This window comes from Psittacula echo (assembly GCF_963264785.1).
Source record: "Psittacula echo genome assembly, chromosome: 3".
NCBI classification, from domain to species: Eukaryota; Metazoa; Chordata; class Aves; order Psittaciformes; family Psittacidae; genus Psittacula; species Psittacula echo.
The window spans coordinates 42,138,368-42,157,765 of NC_137736.1; the positions used below are offsets into that span (position 1 = coordinate 42,138,368).

The following is a 19,398-nucleotide window of genomic DNA, read 5'->3' on the forward strand; positions in this document are numbered from 1 at the left end:
TCAGCCATACAAAAATGATTGAATCATAAAAGAAGATCGCTCATTTCTAATCCAAAAAAACATCTAAGACACTCTTCAGCCATGAATAAAACCTACAGAGTTTTATGTATAATAAAAATGCTAGGTTGGTATTTTGAGCACGCTGCTTTCAATATGAATCTATTGTTTGCTTTATATTTTATTAGTCTTTGGTAAATGGTAAACATAATTTTGATCTGAATATGTTCTGTAGTTGAATTAAATTCATGACAAACAAAAGGAATGAGCATCAGCTTTGATAATTATTAGGATCAGCTGAAGCAAGGAGGGTTTGGGTGCATTCAAAATGGTTCATCCCTGTCATTAACTGCAGAAATCAAGCAGAGATTGTTCTCAAGCTCTAAATGGTTGGAAAACAACCTTCTTTGTTCTGTAACACTTTTTTCACTTAGCACCTGCTAAAAATAAAGAGGTACATGCTTATTGCAGCACCTTTCTGAATTCCAACGTATTGAGTGAGAAAGAGCAAAAGACTGGTAAGAATTAAAGCCAACATTTTGGGGAAAAAAAAAAAAGGGTCCATATTTTGTCTTACAGAGTTAGAATACAGACCACTTAAAACAGGCTAAAACCTTCAATATTCCTCGCTACTACCCCCCCTTTTTTTTTTTTTCACAAAATATTGTGATTGCCTCTGTGTGTAAGATCCAAACATAGCGAGCTGTGAGGGTAGGTGCGTAATTTCATAGAATCATAGAATGATTAGGGTTGGAAAGGGCCTTAAGGTCATCTAGTTCCAACCCTCCTGACATGAGCAGGGACACCTCACACTACACCAGTTTGCTCAAAGCCCCATCCAACCTGGCCTTTTCAGTCTATCATAAAAACATGATCTCAAATCCCATGGCACTTTTCTCCTCAGTTACCGGAGTCCTCCTGGACTTGTACATTTTCTCTTTAAATTATTTCACTTCCAGTGATGGAGCATTTACCACATCTTTGGACAACCTGTTCCAGTGTCTCGCCACCCTCACACTAAAGAACATCTTATAGCTAACCTGGATTTCCCCTGTTTAACTTTAAACCTCTTACCATAATTTAATTATAATTACTTCTTCATACTATGCATTTTCACAGTGGATGTTTTAGCACTAAAAATACATAAATATATATAGTCACTTAAAATTTTTCACTATGCTAATGGAGACCAATTCTATCAGAAATCAAAAGTGACAAAGCTTATTCAACAAACCCCAACCTTCAAGCAACAATAACAGTCAAGTGATGTATAACTGCAAAATAGACAAACTATATTACTTCATCTGCCTAAAAAAACCCCTAAAGACAAAAAAACCCTGTCATGGATAACAGATGGAACTGGCACTTTCAAGATTATTGCAGAAATATTTTAAACCGAGAAGGCTAAATTTAAATAATAAAGACTTGTATCGATTTACATTAAATTTAGTATTGCTATAGCTTGATTGTAAATACTCCCAAATCTCCAAATCTGAAATGGTCTTATTCCAGCAGGAGTTGTTTTCAAGGGGACTTTAACAGTACTATTTGATGAACAAAGACATAAAGAAAATCTGTGGAAAGGCTCTAGGGGTAAGAATCTACTGATTATCTATGACTCCATCTGCGAGTTATAAGATCTTCTTACTTTTAACAGAATAGAAAAAATATTTTTATATTTAAAACTAAAAAAGTCATGGAGGAATTGAATAACTGTAAATCTGATGTGTTCTGTTTCCTGTATGATGTTCATCATGGAGAGATATTTGAAATTGCAGTGGGGACACATACACTCTCTCTTAGACCCAAGCTGGACTTCATTTGACCTGAATGAAGTTCTGCAAAAGTGGAAGGAGTTTTTGCCTGCAGATGCCCTGGTACTATAAGTCGCAAAAAGATTATTAAAACCTAACATTTAATTAAAAGAAATCACTGCTGGAAAACATTTTTGACCAATGTTGTGCACTATGAATTAATTAATACCAAACTGTTAAAATATGGTTTTTTTCCCAAGTCTAAATGTGCACTTAATTATGTCACAGACAGCAGGTATGCTTTAATTAAAATTCCACATATTAAAAAAAAAATTGCTAATCTGACCAATATGAAGATATGTCTACAAATGTTTTTGTACATTGTAGAATGCTTTAGAACATGTAATTACATAACTACAAGCAAAGTACAATCAATGATGCTGTTTACATGAAAATTTACATTAGCTACAAGCCAGAATAATCACTGCGTAGTTTATATTTTGCAAAGCAGAAGATTTCTGTATCAGACCTCAGAACAATAAGAAAATTGATTCGAGTGACTTAGATGATCATATATTTTCAGTGTAAGATAGAAATCTTTCAATTTTTTTTTTCCATTATAATCAAAGCAAAAAAAAAAAAAAAAAAATCCTAATAATCCCTGAAAGATAATTCCATATTATCAGAAGAAATCACACTCTGGAGAAGAAGTAAAGTATATACTTATTCTTGGTAAGAAATAAGTACATAATATTTGAACATTCTGTGTGTTATTTATGAATATTAGTGAAATGTTGCTGCCATTAACATGACATTTTCATAAACCCAAAAATGTGAGCACTAAATATGGTTGTTACTTTAAAACTGTCCCTAAGGTGGCATTCAGTGCTTATAATTTAAGCTAAGTAAGGACAATTTGTTTTCTCATTCTTTAAAAGTTGGAAAAATAATTCTTTTCCATGGCTTAGGTATTTTCAACAGCTATACTTAGATGAGATGGATACCAACTATAAAGTGAGTTTGGCCTTTTTAAAAATGTGTGAATTTCCTTACTTTCTTAATCCTTTTTTTTTTTTTTAACTTTAATTCTAAATCAGAATATGAGCCATTCCATATTTCATTATGAGGTTTATAGACATGTAAGGTATAAAGCATTGACGTTATCATAACAAACATACACAACATTAATACTGAAAATAATGTGCATATAGGATTACATCCATAGTTTAATAGACCAATAGCAGGGCAGGAACTACTGTAGCTGTGTTTCTGGGAAGGCAGGGTGGCCCTCTTCAGAGGTACCTGCTGCTGGTGCTGCTGAAGCACACCTTGGAATCATGGAATCATAAAATGATTTGCATTGGAAGGGACCTTAAAGATCACCTTGTTTCAACTCCACTGCCTAGGCAGGGACACCCTCCACTACACTAGCTTGCTCAAAGCCCTGCCCAACCTGACCTTAAAGTCCTTCTCAGGGCTGCTTTTAATCCAGCCTCCAACTAACCTGTAACTGTGTCTGCGAATGCCCTGATCCGGGTGCAGGAACTTGCACTTGGCTTTGTTGAACTTCACCAGCACACCTCTCAAGCCTATAGAGCTCCCTCTGAATGTCATCCCTTTCCTCCAGTGTGCCAATCACAATACACAGCATTGTGTTATCATCAGACTTACTGAGCATGCACTCAACCCCACTGTCAATGTTACCAACAAAGAAATTAAACAGCTGTGGTCCCAATACCAGCCCCTGAGGAGCACTACTCATCACTGATCTCTGCCTGGACATTGATCCCTTGACCACAACTCTTTGCTGCCATCCAGCCAATTCCTCATTCACTTAGCTGTCTATTCGTCAAACCCATGCCTCTCCAGTTCAGAGACAAAGATGTTGTGTGGGACACTGTGTCAAATGCCCTGCAGAGATCTGTTTGTTTTGTTCAGTTACCTAATCTTATAAAGATATGAAGACCTACATACTACCCAAGCAGTTTACTAATTTGGAGGTTGTCCTTACATCTGCTGGGGTCTGCAGAGGTGGAAACTGAATAATTCCCTCCATATGCATTCATTCATTTTTAGCACATCAAAATCAGCCAAGTCTGTTTCTGTTTCTGTCTAGTTAAAAATTCAATACTGAACTCCTACCTACACTACAAGCAATGAATTACATTTTTAAGACTATTACTACAAATAGTAACATGCATCTGGCTCCAGTGCTTTTTTCTTTCTCCTTTCTGTCAGCCTGAGTCTGTTTGAAATATTGCTGCGCAGTGGAGCACCAACCGTAGGGACAGAGGAGATCACCTGAGGACTGAGGGAATATGACCATTTTGAATCCATGCATCATGTATTGCAAAAGAAAACTGACAACCTCCTTCTAGTGTAAATCAAATTCTTGAAAACTCTGTTTCTGCTTTCTTCATATGAGAGTCAATCAGAGTATATGGATGCTTACTGTGAGCTTAATTAACTAGCTAATCACTAGACAGCAATTGTCTGTCTGCACTGAACAAATAAATCAATTCCATTAAAAAAAAAAATTAAGAAATCTTGGATATTGAACTTAAATAAATATGATTTATTACCTGAATTCTTTCAAAACAACAGAAACAATATGATCACCAGACTAATCTACTAGAAGAAAATTACAAACCATAATTCACTATAATTTCGGTTAATGTGGAAGGCAAATGGGATACATCAAAATAGAAAGCAAAGTTTTCAGCATAAAAAGAAACTGTTGAAATTCAGCCTAATGCACAATATAAGTGCTGTTTCTATTTGTCACTATGCAATAAATTCATATATTAGATACTAAAAAGGAGAAAGAAAAGCCCACGAAACTCCTTCTCTAAGAGATGTTTCTTGATTTATTAGGTATTTTGAAGGTGCAAGAACTTGTATAAACAAGCATCTTTGTCAACCATAGGGATGTAGTTCACCTTCAGTTTGCAGGAAAATCCTGTCTTGTCTTCTTTTATGCAATATACTGTGGAACTACACTGCATTACATAGAACATGATGTACTCCTGCCTTCCAATAACGTCCTATAATTCTAGAGGCTAGTTTTCTACCTTAGGTATATGTTCAGCTATATGCTTTACATGTCTGTAAAACAGAAGTTAGAGGTCTGGTAAGGAACTGAAAATTTAATGGACCATTTTTCTTACTGTTCTGCCACTGTGGACATTACTATTACAGTATATATTTTGCTTTCGTCTATGATGGATTTTATATATTGATATGGTAGTTTTAAACGTAGATTATATTACGTGTACCTTCTTCAAATGCTGCTTGATAAATTTTAGAGTTTATTTGTGTTATATAATTACTCTGTGAAACTTGATACTTCAAAATATTTTTGAAGCCAAGAATGAATGGATAAATAACATAATCAGACTAATGTAAAATAAGTTAATTGGCAGCCACATCACATGACGATTGAGACCAGGATGTTCTTGAACTATAAACTGCAGAAAACTAGGAGAGAATACCAGAGGAAGAATGCTACCATCCTTCAGTCATGCGCTGCACAAACAGTACCCCTTACATATCTGTCACTCAGCTGCAATGATCTCGCTGGGCTAGTGCTACAGCTGTTGGGTCGTAGCTACAGCTATTCACATGTCCAAACACAACTAGCGCTACAGCTGTTGGGTCGTAGCTACAGCTATTCACATGTCCAAACACAACTAGCGCTACAGCTATTGAGTTATAGCTACAGCTATTCTTTACCACATGAAGAAGTGCGGTAGACTTAGTGATCTTAATTTCTGTTAGAGGTAGCGCTTGCTGAAGTTACCTGTTCTTTGACCACATTTTCCAGTCAAAACAAAGGTCTACCCACAAGCTTTGGAATAAACGAAAACTCAGACTTGTGCAAAAATGTTACACATCTGTGAAGCACTCAGGACAGCTTTAACGTATCAGCCAGTCATAACTAGTGTTCTGGTTTAAACCATGACATCTAAGCATACAGCACAGTTTTGTGCAGAAGTGGTTTCTGTAAGCATAAGGACTCAAATACGCATAAATCACAGTAGTCAATGTATTTTTCTAAATATAAGAGATAGCAAGAGCCTGTAATTACCTGTAACTGTTAATTCTGTAGTTCTTCTGACAACAAAGAATCCGTATTTCAACTCACAAGTGTAATTTCCAATGTCATCCTCTCTAACTTCCCGAATGACAAGAGTATCCTTTTTAAACACAATACTTGATCTCCATGTCTTTGACTTGCATTCCTGTTTAAAGATAATATAACACTTCAGTGACTGTTTTTACACTAAAATTGGACCACTGCTGTCAATGCTTCTCAAAGGTAAGACAGCTAGACATAAGCCCAGGCTAGTTATGAACTTTACATACACTAAATACTTGAAAAGCCAGTTCAGGTAAGTGTGGATTAAAAAAAAAAAAAAAGACTAAATAATCTTATCAGTTGACTTAATATATGCCTTCTGACAAGAAAAAGAAGAAGAGCTGCTTCCTTTGGTGGTCTTCATTAAACATTACTTTGCTGAGGGACTCCCATTTCATTTACTTACTTTCCATTACAGTTATGTCTGTGTTCCATGACTATTATATTAGCAGTAGCTACAGGTTACAGGAGAGACTTTTTCTAATCTGTTTTTTAAAAACTTCTAATAAAAAAATATAAAGAAACAGAAGATGACAGTGAGGAGAAATTAGGATGCTATATAGCTCTTTCTACCAAATCTTAAAATCAAGTCTCTGTGTAGTCTATGTAAAATGAAAGTTTTGCTTCTACAAAAAATGCTTAACATTTCAACTATTACTACCAAAACTTTTTTTTCAATGCTATAGTAGATGATATGCATTTTCGCACGCATGTTTCTTAGTTCCCTAAAATGACTAACTTATTTTGACTTAATTAACTTAAGAACTACTTAAAATAACTTTGAATGTTTTTAGTGTTTCTAGGGTTTTTAATTTCTTGTATTGCAAAAAAAAAAAAAATATTGCAAATATTTATGAGTAATTAGAAAAAAGGATTGGTGCTTCTCATAAGAAAATTATCTTTTGATTGGCTATCACAAAATATTTTACTTCAGCATAATCATTGTTTCTACAGAAAGGGCTTTTAAAAATATTAAAGCATAAGAGATTGCTTGAGTTCATTCAAACAAATATTGTCAATGACTCTCAAAAAGCCAGTCTTCTGAGCTCTTATTTAACAAGCCAGTCATAGTTTTAAATTTGTTAAAACTTCAGGTACACATATAGTCTTACAAAAGCAAAATTCAAGATGAGTATAAGCAAATAACTAGTTACATACCTCTTATCTTAGACATGCATTCAATTAATTTGGGCAGAATCCTTCTAGTTTTCGCTTACTAGATAGCATAGTTTTGTGTATCACACTTAAAAGCAATTATGCTATCAGGTAAATTATCAGCCTTTAAAAAAATAATCTGAATGCGTATCAGCTCATACTTAAAACTCTGACTTCCTATATACACAGACATCTGTGTGGACAAAATATACAGACTCTAAATTTCAGATTTATTGAACTGTTTGAGGACTTTACATTTTTTGCCTTACAGTACTGAAGTATTGAGTGCCTCCTGCGATGGTAAGAAATCCAGAACACAAGGTGCTGTTCATAGAAGTTCTACTGTGATGCCCAAAGGCAGCACTCTTTGCAAGAACTTGTCTGTCACTTAAGTAATGATCAGTGAATCAGTACACAATATTAAAATAAAGTTACTGATAAAAACAATTAAATTATATTTGCAAGTAAAAGGTAACATGCAAAGACCAGATTTTTGAAGTCTTTGCTGAATTTTTTGCTGCAAAATTAAGCCATCCATTCAGATAATAGCATATGTAGCTATCCTATTCATATCCAAATAGATTTTACATCTGTGTTTTTAGAAGCATACTCTTTGGCCTGTACAGCAAAGTGAATCGCTATGTAAGCAGCTCACATGATTTACCTTAGCATATCAAACCAGCCCAGGCTAGTAACACTTGTCAGTTTTAGCCTTCCAGTTAAGCAGAAAGCTGGCAATTCTTTGTGACAGTCATAAATAGATATTAAGAAAATATAACTCTAAAGTTAACCAATGGAAGCACTTTAATTTTCTCCACTTTGTTTATTCTTTTCTATTCTTGATTCTGTTGTCTGTTCTTAAGAAATTTTAAAACAATCTAGGCTTCATATCATATTTAGATCATGAAAATCAGAACAACACTGTATAATAACATGTTGAATATTAAAATCTTTAGCATTCCTTACCTTATACCACAGAATTTCAGGCTCTCTAAAAGGAAATAAAAAATCCTCAATTTCAGGGCATGAGATTTCTTTGCTTTTGCTAAGTTCAGCTTTTTCAAAATATTTCATCTTTGAATTGTAGCAGAGTCCAGAGTCATTTTCACCCACCGTCAATGAAATGGACACTTTCATACAGTAAGTTGAGTTTCTGTAATGCAATAAAAATACAAATAATAGAATAATGTAAAAAAAAAAATAATCAGTGTACATGACATTTTCTTATTTCCATTCTCACACTCTGTGAGCAGATTGTTGATTTACAAGTCTTGTGTTTCTCAGACATGGCAGGATCTCAAATATGCCTACATTTTCTCATTGTCTTTAAATTTTGTAAAATCTGTTTCCTTTTTATTTTCTTTTCAAAAGTCGGACAGAAATGCTTAAGGAAAAAGAGTAAGAGGAACATCATTCAAAGAACCCTATAGTCCAATTTTCTACAGAAAAGAAAGATATGTAAGTAACTGTCAAATTAGAGAAGATTCTTAGAGTTATAAATTCTGGAACAGAATGACCCTTAGCTATCCACTTAATTCATGGACTTGTAAAGAAAACAAACACAAATTAAGACGTTATAATGAACCTGTAAGTATAATTTATTAGCCCATTCAAGAATCTGACTGTATAAAGCAAATGAAGTTAAGCTTTATTCAAAACAAATTATGGATTCACATTCACTGAATATGAATGACTCTTGCTACTTTTAAGCTAAGAACCTATCACCATTCTTACCCATGCATGCAATTTAAAATCATGTAGTGTTTTAAAGAACACATTGTTATTTCTTTACATTATGTTGTTCCCCCATTAAGACTCTATTTGGAATATTTATTGATTATGTGGCTTGAAAATATCATAAAAAGTCACCTAAATCAGTTTTTCCAAATTGGAAAAATTGTTTTTCTGTTCTTGGAAGATCAATCCCTTGGAAATAGGATGAAGGTCTAAAGAAACCATCAAGCTCTGAAGATCAAGAGTGCACTAAATAGGTAAGAAGATTCCATTATTGGATGACAGAGAGCAATACATAGGAAGCTAAGACAGAGAAGTACTGGCTACTCAACTTACGTTTTTAAATATTCTCTTTCATTTCTTTCCATGTGTTTGAGCATTATGTTTTGTTCATGTTAATGAATCTTACAATTTAAAAATTTCCAAAAGGAGCTGGGAGGGAAAAAGAAAAAAAAAAAAAAACCAAAACCTAATTAACTGTAAACCCATTCTCTGAAGAAGCAAGTTAAGCAAAAACTGTCATATACCTCTTTTTGTTTGTTTGGTTGGTTTGGGTTTTTTGGGGGTTTTTTGTAGTTTTTGTTGTGTTTTTTTAGTGGGTTGTTTTTTTGTTTGTTTTTTTGTTTGGGTTTTTGGTTTTTTTTTCATATTCTTCAGAGTGAATTGGCCAAAAATTCTGATTTATGTTTTGGTCTACTAAGCGCTCTGCTCTGCAACAGTGGCAATGTCAATTACCAGAGCTAGAATTCCTTTTAAAGCACATCCAAGCTTCCATTGCAACAGCAGATTCATTACCAGATGCAGCTTAGGCTTCCTGCTCTGTAAGAAGAAATATCTCAAAAACGTTTAAACCCATTGTTTGAAGACGATGTTTGAATTTAATGACTCCAAGTTGTGTGTCTGTGATTTGAATCATATGGATACAAGCCTCCTGCAGACAGAAGCACAAATTGACTGGGCTATAAGGTAATTATGTTCTGAAATGTCAGATATAAGGTACCGAAACAGTTTGGATGGATACTTTGTCAGCTGAGTTCCCTCACATAATTTTCTCTCAAAATCCCAAAGTATCATCAAAGGATCTAAAGCACAGGATGCCCCCTGGTGACACAGACTTTTTTATTGCAATGCCAAATACTAACTGCACTGTCAATCTGACCTATTTCATACTCTGTGTGAGAAACCTAGGCTGTAGGGGTGATACAAAACTAAAAAGAATTATATAAAAGGCAGAGCAACACAAACAGTATGAGCAAAGAAAACCAAGATAATGGGCTCACAGAACAGAAAAAGAGAAAGAAAATTAAACAGTTCCCAGGTAGGAATGAAGAAGAAGAAAGAGGAGGTAAGTGTGATTATAACAGCTGGAGCATGGTGGATACAGTAGGAGTGGAGCCCCTCAGCTAGGAGAAAAAGTAGCACAAAGCAGAGCTCTCTGGCAAGCATGCATATACTACGGAGGGTAAAAAAAAAAAAAAAAAAAAAAAAATCTAGACCATACAAAAACAGGAATCAAGAAGCTATTTGGGGATTTTTGTTTAAGACAACAAATCCATTTCAATCAAATACAACTTAAAAATAAATTAAATTAGCAAGTAACTTATCAGAACAGGAGGAGGAGGAAGACGAGACACAAGGGGGAAACAGGGAAAAGAACACATGCAGAGCAAGAGTAGTTTCTCTAAACTACTTGCAATATCAATATCTACATTTAAAGGAATTGCTTAGAGAACTAAGCACTTAAAGCATAATTTCGTTATACTATAGATCTCTAAAATGGGCACGATAGGACTTTTATGGAACTCTACCTTTTTCTTGCACTGAATAAAACCTGGTAATTGTCAGCCTCACCAGAGAGAATTTGGCAGTGGATTTTTACAGCTCAGTACTCCCCAGGCAGCATCACTCATCATCCCTATTCATGACAGAAGGAAGGAAACTGGGACTCTTTCTGCTACTTGTCCACTCTGGTGCCATGCCCTTAACCAGCAGGATAATTCAGGGAGATATAGCATGTATACTCATCTTCCACGTATACAGAAGACACGCTGTCTTTGGGACTAGAAAGAAATGCTCTTTGGAAAGTCCTCACCACTACCCCTGTTTTATTTCATTGTAGAGTGCAGCCAAATTGCTTTCATTGTGTAAAGAAGCAGTTCCTCTCAGCAAAGGTGTTAAGGATAAGACTATCTTCATCTAGTACAAAAATGCAGCATTCAAAGGAGAGGTGAACAGGTCAAACAGACTTCTGTTGATCCTGGCATTTATCATCAGGCACAACACTACCTTTCTGCAGTTCTAAATAAGGTCTGATGGAACCATAGTATAATAATGATACCTACAAATGCAGCCAGACCCATTTAACAGTGTTTTTCCTTTAAGACAGCAATCTTAAGTCTTTGCATTCCTCTGCATTTCCTTTATTTCTCCTCCATTTTCAAGGGATGTAATACTTGTAGTACATAGCCTGTCATTACACTGTATTTTTGCAAGGTATATTAAACACAATGGCAAATTAGGAAGATAACTGGCAGCAGAGCAGACATGTTCTTTCAGTATACACCATGACAGCAAATTAAATTTACTGAAAGTAGAATTAGTAGAAAAATTTCAAGGTGTGTACTAATAGAGATAAGTTGTTTGTACTGAGTTATGCTATATATAATAATAATGCTATTTACCATGGTAAACAAACTGGAGAACAAACAGGAAGCAAAAAAAAAATCTTTTATGTTTCCCCTCACCATACAAGCTGAGTTGGGAAAGCAAATTTATTTTCAACTCCTCTCAAACTAGACATTAAAAAGAAAGTCTGCAAAAAGTCTTTTCTTCACAGTATTGAAAATTTTAATAAGTAAACTTGTCCAGTGATGTCAATATCTACTTTCTATAAATTGTCCACCCTATTTCAGGGGAAAACTTTTGTTGACTTCATTAATAAGTTTTTTCATGGTTTTGTAGGCACAAGTCAGTCCTTTCTCAGTCCAAGTAACTTCTGTTAGAGTTATTGGGATGCCTGCAAGCTGGAGAGAAAAGCTTTCATTCAAGGGAAAAACAAAAACATGTTATTGATAAGCTACTTGCGCTCTTGGCCAGTGGCTCCAGAGGCTCTTAGTGAGCTTTAGGTTTTGCGCAAAAAATTATAAAGCCTTTAGATAGCAGTGGGGTTGCTTAAGAACATGGCTGAGGCCTTGGGCCACGTGGTGAGAGAGGAAGGCCAGTGGGTACTGCAGCCAGAACTGCCCTTAGTGGCAGGGTCTGATGCCCTCAGCAGTCTATGGCTTCTAGACCATTTATACAAATCAGCAGTTTTCAAACTTTTTATGCAAAGTTCCTGTCTGTTGGTTTGAGGTTTTATTCCCCAAGCTCTGGGATGGATGGCTCCCACGCTCCCTGGCCCTGATAGCTGAAATCACAGATTGTCTTTTCCACAAAGCTTCTAGAGCCAACAGAGCTGCAAGTGCTGGGGCAGTGCTGCAGGAGTGGGGGAGGAGAGAATAAAAGTGGAGGGAAAAAAACAGAAGCTGGCTGGAATTTTCCTCTGTGTCTCAGAAATTATCTCCTGCTTCCACACCCCCAGGGAACAACCCAGTTTGAAAACTGCAGTTGACCTCAACTGAATTACATAAGCACAGATTTCTTCTCTCAAGGATCACCTAATTATGTGCATGATACAATGAAATAACCCACTGCACATGAGACTCCAGGACCATTTGAATACCAGGGCTTTGCAAAATACTTATTTTACTATGTTTGAATTAGTCACACCAGAAAATATTGTTTGGATTTAGTGCCTACTTCCATCCTTGGAAGCCAAAACTTCCACATTTTATCTTCTTCTGCCACAAGTGGTATATGTTGCCATCCTAAGTTCCCACTTCTGTGTTAGAATAACAGTTTCCTTGTGCCAGAGAGAGCTACTGATTGATGCTTTGGACAATAAAAATGAAATACAAATTAGCTTTTAGAAAGGGAATTCAATTTTCTCATCCTTATACCTGAAAGGTTCTTTTGTGAGTAAGCTAGAAAAAAACCTTTGTGTAAACTTTTATGTTATTGACTTTTCTGCATGACCTCTGTCTTTTTTAATATCTAAGTGAAACTTATCCCCCTGTGAGAGTTGGAATCAATTTGACATTGATTTCCACGTTTTAATAAAGCCTTACTTTCTTAGTACAAAATACCTGAACAAAATTATGACAACCTTAATTAAGAACTTGTATGGGCAATTACATGAAAGGCAAAATTGCATGATGTTTACTGATTTCCACATAAAATATTTTCTTTAAAATTAAAGATTCCTTTCAGATAAATTCAAAGGAAAATATAAAATAAAAAGTCACACTCTTACAGCACTGGAATGCCTAAATACTCCTATAATGTAACACTTTACTCTTACAGTATAAGAATATGTATCTAAATGCATTTTATTTGAAGTTAAAACTTTCTTTCAGATAAGTTTAAAACTCCCATATTCTTACAACATATATTCCTATACTCTATGTGTCTATATGTATGTATACGTATGTATACATATGTATACATGTATAAATCAGTTATACCAGTATCTTAGGGTTTCCATTAATTGTAAAACTAATCAGAGAGAGTATGTGATTTAAGAAAATTATAATTTAAAAATTTTCTAAAGCATATTAATGCTATACCTATATGCTACTCACTGCAAACAAATTCCATTTTTTAAAACTATTTTATATTAAAATACTTAGTATATGAATTCTTCAGAGTATAGCACTTAAATATGATTGCAGGTAAAAAAGTTACAGGTGGCTAAAAAGAATGGGAATCAATCAGAAAAAAACATTGTACTACACAAATTATATAAGGTGAGTACACTATGGATTATCCCTAGTCTGAATTTAATAATATATTAATATTTTAGTGCTACTTACAAATTTAGTGCTAAATTAGGTACTTATTTCTGTGTGGCCTCCCAGGATTGTTAGCAAAGAAATTTTGGGTCATTGAGTCATAAAGCACTAAAATGGAGACATGTCAGAATGATAAGAAATGTTTTCTCTGCAGCAGATCTACATATATTCCCAAAGGAGACAACAGTATGAAGAGCTTGTGAATGTACCCTTATAGCTGCAAATCCCTTTAGCTTTCTACAAACTGTAGCAGGGAGATAATATCCTTGCATGAAATGCCTCTACGTAGACTGTTGCTTCATAATTCAAGAAGTGGTGGCACTTGCCATCACCAATGATCATGAAGAACCAATGATCATGAAGAAGAGTAAATTTTATACCTTATTTAGCACCATGTGCCAGAATAGCAGAAATGCAGTACATGGCTTACTTGGAAAATGACAAGTTAACAGAGTTTTCTTATTTCTTCTATTTCTTTCATTTACAGAATCACAGAATCACAAAACGTGTAAGGTTGGAAGGAGGTCATATGGACTGACTCCCCTGCTCGAACTGGGTCACCTAGAGATGTTTGTTTGGGAACATGTCCAGACAGCTTTTGAATATTGTCAAGGATGAAGACTCCTCATTCTCCCTAAGAATCCTGCACCAGGGCTCAGTCACCCTCACAGTGAAGTGTTTCCTGATGTTCAGACAGAACCTTCTGCATTTCATTTTGTGACCATTGCCCCTGGTCCTTTCACCAGGTAACACTGGAAAGAGCCTGGCTTCATCCACTTTGCACACTCCCTCCATGTATTTATACGTATTAGTAAGCTCATCGGACAGCTGGACCAATTCCTTAATCACCTTTGTGTGTCTTCATTGGACTCCTTAGAGTCTGTCCATGTCTCTCTTATACTGGGGAGCCCAGAACTGGTCACTTACTCCAGGTGTGGCCTCATGACTGCTGAGTAGCAGGGAAGGCTCACCTCCCTCAGCCTGCTGCCAATAGCTTTTCTAATGCAGCCCAGGTTATCATTAGCCTTCTTTGCTGCAAGGGCACAGTACTGGGTTATGTTTAACTTTATTTCCATCAGGACCCTCAGGTCTTCCTCTGCAAAGCTACATATATTATTATTCATAGAACATCTGTTTTCGGGGGGGGGGGAGGGGGGTGTTTGCTTTTTTTTTTTTTTCACTGGCAGGCAGTTGAGGGGAACTGCTAAATCAAAATACTTCTTCCAAGGATTCATACAAAAGGGACAGAAAAAAAAAATAGTTTGTATGAGAATGAATGAAAGAAAAAAGCTTATTTATTGAAGCCAGAGGCCCTTAAAATTATGTCTACCAGCAGTGTGTGCCCAAGCAGCTGTGCCTTCATGGGGTTCTGAGTTCAGGAACAACTGAGTGTTAATACGTCCTGATGACTCACAAGGTCATCAAATATTGGAACATCTTTACCACCACATCATCCCTTTTGCAAATGCAATCCACCTTCTTTATAGAAACGAAACTGACCGTATTATTGGAAACAACAAAGATGCTGAATGGCTTCTCCCTTGTTCTCTCTCTGACTGATGAATTAGCACAACTGCAACCTATAGCTCAACTAGACCTAGAGGAGGACAGATCCTATCATTCAGTCCGAAATGTTACATTGGATTCTGCTGTTTAGCTGTTATGCAGCTGAATAAAGATTATCCCTTGAAGGTTTCTGTCTTGTTTCTGAATGATTAGATATTTATCGCCTGCTAACTCTGCATGAGTGTGTTCTTGTCTGAATAGAAGTTATTTCTCATGATCCATTATGAGTTACTCATTAAAGGTAGATATGGACAGAAATATCCAGCAATTCTAATATTTATTATAGATATTAGAAGAATGACATTTGCACATGAAAAAGATTACTCTCCGTAAGTATTTTCCATATCTACCTGACAAAAATGGGAATAAGTATGACATGCCTTGAAAGCAGACACTAAAAATAGAAAAATCATCACTAGGTTATTGCTTCAAGGCTGTTTGCTAGCAAACTGATGCCACTTCTCTAGACTCCTTGAAACTCTCATATGACTGTGAGAATGATGACCCTAGGCCCACTGTAGGAGAGGATCTGGTTCGAGACCATCTTAAAAACCAAAACGTACACAAGTCCATGGGACCTGATGAAATACATCCTCAGGTCCTGAAGGAGCTGGTGAATGAAGTTGCTAAGCCACTGGCCATCATATTTGAAAAATCATGGCAGTCAGGTGAAGTTCCCGATGACTGGAAAAAGGGAAACATAACCCTCATATTCAAGAAGGGAAAAATGGATGACTCAGGGAACTAAAGACCAGTCAGTCTCACCTCTGTGCCTGGCAAAATCTTGGAGCAGATTCTCCTGGAAGGTATGCTAAGGCACACGAAAAACAAGGTGCTTGGTGACAGCCAGCAGGGCTTCACTAAGGGGAAATCCTGCCTTACCAATTTAGTGGCCTTCTATGATGGGGCTACGGAACTGATGGACAGGGGCAGAGCAGCTGATGTCATCTACCTGGATTTGTGCAAAGCCTTCAACACTGTCCCACATGACATCCTTGGCTCTAAATTGGAGAGACATCAATTTGATAGGTGGACCACTCGGTGGATAAAGAACTGGCTGGATGGCCGCACGCAAAGAGTTGTGGTCAATGGCTGAATGTCCGGCTGGAGACCAGTAATGAGTGGTGTCCCTCAGGGATTGGTGTTGGGACCGGTCTTCTTCAACATCTTTGTCGGTGACATGGACAGTGGGATTGAGTGCGCCCTCAGCAAGTTTGCCGATGACACCAAGCTGTGTGGTTCCATTGATATGCCGGAGGGAAGGGATGCCATCCAGAGGGACCTCGACACACTTGTGATGTAGGCTGATGCCAACCTGATGAAGTTTAACCATGCCAAATGCAAGGTCCTACACCTGGGTCAGAGCAATCCCAGGCACAGCTACAGGTTGGGCAGAGAAGAGATTCAGAGCAGCCCTGCAGAGAAGGACCTGGGGGTGTTGGTCGATGAAAAAATGAACATGAGTCGGCTTCAGTGTGTGCTCGCAGCCCAGAAAGCCAACCATGCCCTGGGCTGCATCAAAAGGAGCGTGACCAGCAGTTTGAAGGAGGTGATCCTGCCCTTCTACTCTGCTCTCGTGAGACCTCACTTGGAGTATTGTTTGCAGTTCTGGTGTCCTCAACATAAAAAGGACATGGAACTGTTGGAACAAGTCCAGAGGAGGGCCACGAGGATGATCAGGGGACTGGAGCACCTCCCATATGAAGATAGGCTGAGAAAGTTGGGGCTGTTGAGCCTGGAGGAGAGAAGGCTGCGTGAAGACCTCATAGCAGCCTTCCAGCATCTGAAGGGGGCCTACAAGGATGCTGGGGATGGACTATTCGTTAGGGACTGTAGTGACAGGACAAGGCGTAACGGGTTAAAACTTAAACAGGGGAAGTTTAGATTGGATATAAGGAGGAAGTTCTTTACTGTGAGGGTGGTGAGGCACTGGAATGGGTTGCCCAGAGAGGTTGTGAGTGCTCCATCCCTGGCAGTGTTCAAGCCCAGGTTAGACAAAGCCTTGGGTGGCATGGTTTAATGGGAGGTGTCCCTGCCCATGGCAGGGGGATTGGAACTTGATGATCTTAAGTTTCTTTCCAACCCTAACTATTCTATGATTCTATGATTCTATAATTCTATGACATTGCATTAAAACTCTCAATTTAAAAAAGTAAGTATTTCCAATACTTATAACTGTTACAGTTGTTAAGAAACAGTTTTAATTATTCTTGTTTTACACTTACTTCCCTATGAAGAAAAAACAGTTCTCTATCAGAAGCAGAATTAGAGAGAAGGTCTCTCAAGTAGCATGTCATCCCATAGATTAATGCATTGACGCGTGCACACTGAATTGGAACACAAAGCAAGTAGTTTCTGCAGAAGAGTCAATCTTAGACAATACTTAACCTGCTGGCAAAGCAGAACTTTAGAAAAGTTCAAGAACTTTATGAAATTTATATAAGTGAATACCACAGAGGAAGTCCAGAATTCCCAAATAGGAAATTCACATGCTGAAAACAAAGCAGGATTTGAAGAAACAGATCAATAAACAAATTAATGTAATTAAATTTTCATGTGTCTTTCATCCAAGGACCATAAAGTACATAGAAAATTTACCTATCAACTATTTTTGACTGTGCTTACATGAACAGCTTTACAACAAAATAGTTTCCAGAACTTCCCCAGTATGGTCTGTATCAACACAATAAATATTTTTTAGTTTGCTCTAATTTTGAGCTCTAGAATTTGATCCTGATCTGCTTCAGGCTGTTGCTGAAAATCAGAGGCATGGAAGCTCAGGCAACAGAAGCCAGAACTCAAATTGTATTCATATTATGTTCACATCAACAGCATCCCTGAAGCCAAATATAGGCAAGCAAGCACTTCCACCCACCCCAGTTACCTACTCTACCCAGTACTGGAAGTGATATTTCTCAGTCCAGCCTCCAGAGCTTCTTTTCAGTCTGCCTGTTTGCCCTTAAAGGTACTAAAAGCCATCTTTCTGTCCACACGTTCAAAAGCGTAGAGAAGTAGTCAGCTTCAGAGAACAAAACAGCTCAGTGAGCCATTTTAGTTAAACATTACTGAAGGATCCTTTGGAACTAATTTCTTGGACAGGCCAGGACAACCAGAGGGGCACATTTTTTCTTTGCAAGGCTCTCAAAACACAAGTTGAGATTCCATCTTAAAGAATGAGTAATTCCCTTCTTCTGCAGCAACCCTAAATAAATTCATTCTTATTTTCCTGATCTTAACATAATGTAAAAAAACAACAGCTGTGCACTTTCACTCCTCTCAATGACAGGTTTCCATCTCCAGTGGCCAGCCCCAATCAGAATGTGACACATCTCAGAATTCAGCAGAGCCTCAAGTTTCAAATAGATGAAACCATACTATATCAGCCACTAAGGTAAATAACTCTGAGGTGAAAAATTAAAAGGCTACAGGGGCTTCAGCTGCCTCAATGAACAAAGAGGTACGAGAATAAAGGCAGAGATAGGTGCCAGACACCATAACTATGTATTTTAATTTTTTAAAATTAAAAATTTTAAAAAAAGTTTTAGGGCTCTTATCCTCAGAATCATGAATCATCCAGAATATCCAGACATGAAAATCCAAATGCATGTGAACAGTGGCAACGTGAATGTATGAAAGCATTTATGCATAGAAAGCCTTGAATAATTTCACCTAATGCAAGCATGCCTGTGTAAGCTATTTTAATTTGACAGAAATGAGTTTTCCTTTACACATTTATATTCACTTTTTTTTTTTTATTTAGGTTTGAGAAACCTAAAATGTAAACTGAACAATTCTAAATACATTTCAGATAATTCAAAGTCACCGCCTCTTCTTTCTCACTGGCCCAACTTCTATGTGTCAGTGTCTTTGAACAGTGCCTGTCAGCACAGATATGTGAGGGATGGTAGGAGAGACCTCCCAGATACCGTTTCTTGGTGGTGATCTCACAGAAAAATCCACTTCATTTGACAGAAATGCAGAATCTCTACTTTGGCTTGTCTGGCTGCTTCTTCCTGTAGCAGGCTGCAGCTTTCAGATGGGCTGGTGCTGCCAGCTTAATTATCTATGGCTTTTTGTGACCTAGCTTCACCCCCAAATTCCTCACTATCTAAATATAAGAATAGCTGTATAACAGTTTGGTTCAGTTCATAAATACAGTACCACT

The 19,398-nt window shown here is 36.9% G+C and overlaps 1 protein-coding gene across 1 annotated transcript in view; it reads right to left on the minus strand.

The window, feature by feature from the left end:
* The window catches only part of IL1RAPL1 (interleukin 1 receptor accessory protein like 1), a gene marked incomplete at both ends in the record, with an annotated part of 653,301 nt that overhangs the window by 267,253 nt on the left and 366,650 nt on the right, over positions 1-19,398 (minus strand). The window contains 2 exons of the mRNA XM_080612311.1: positions 5,839-5,992; positions 8,011-8,197. Coding sequence (XP_080468437.1) covers positions 5,839-5,992; positions 8,011-8,197 — 341 coding nt within the window. The remainder of the gene's footprint in view (positions 1-5,838; positions 5,993-8,010; positions 8,198-19,398) is intronic.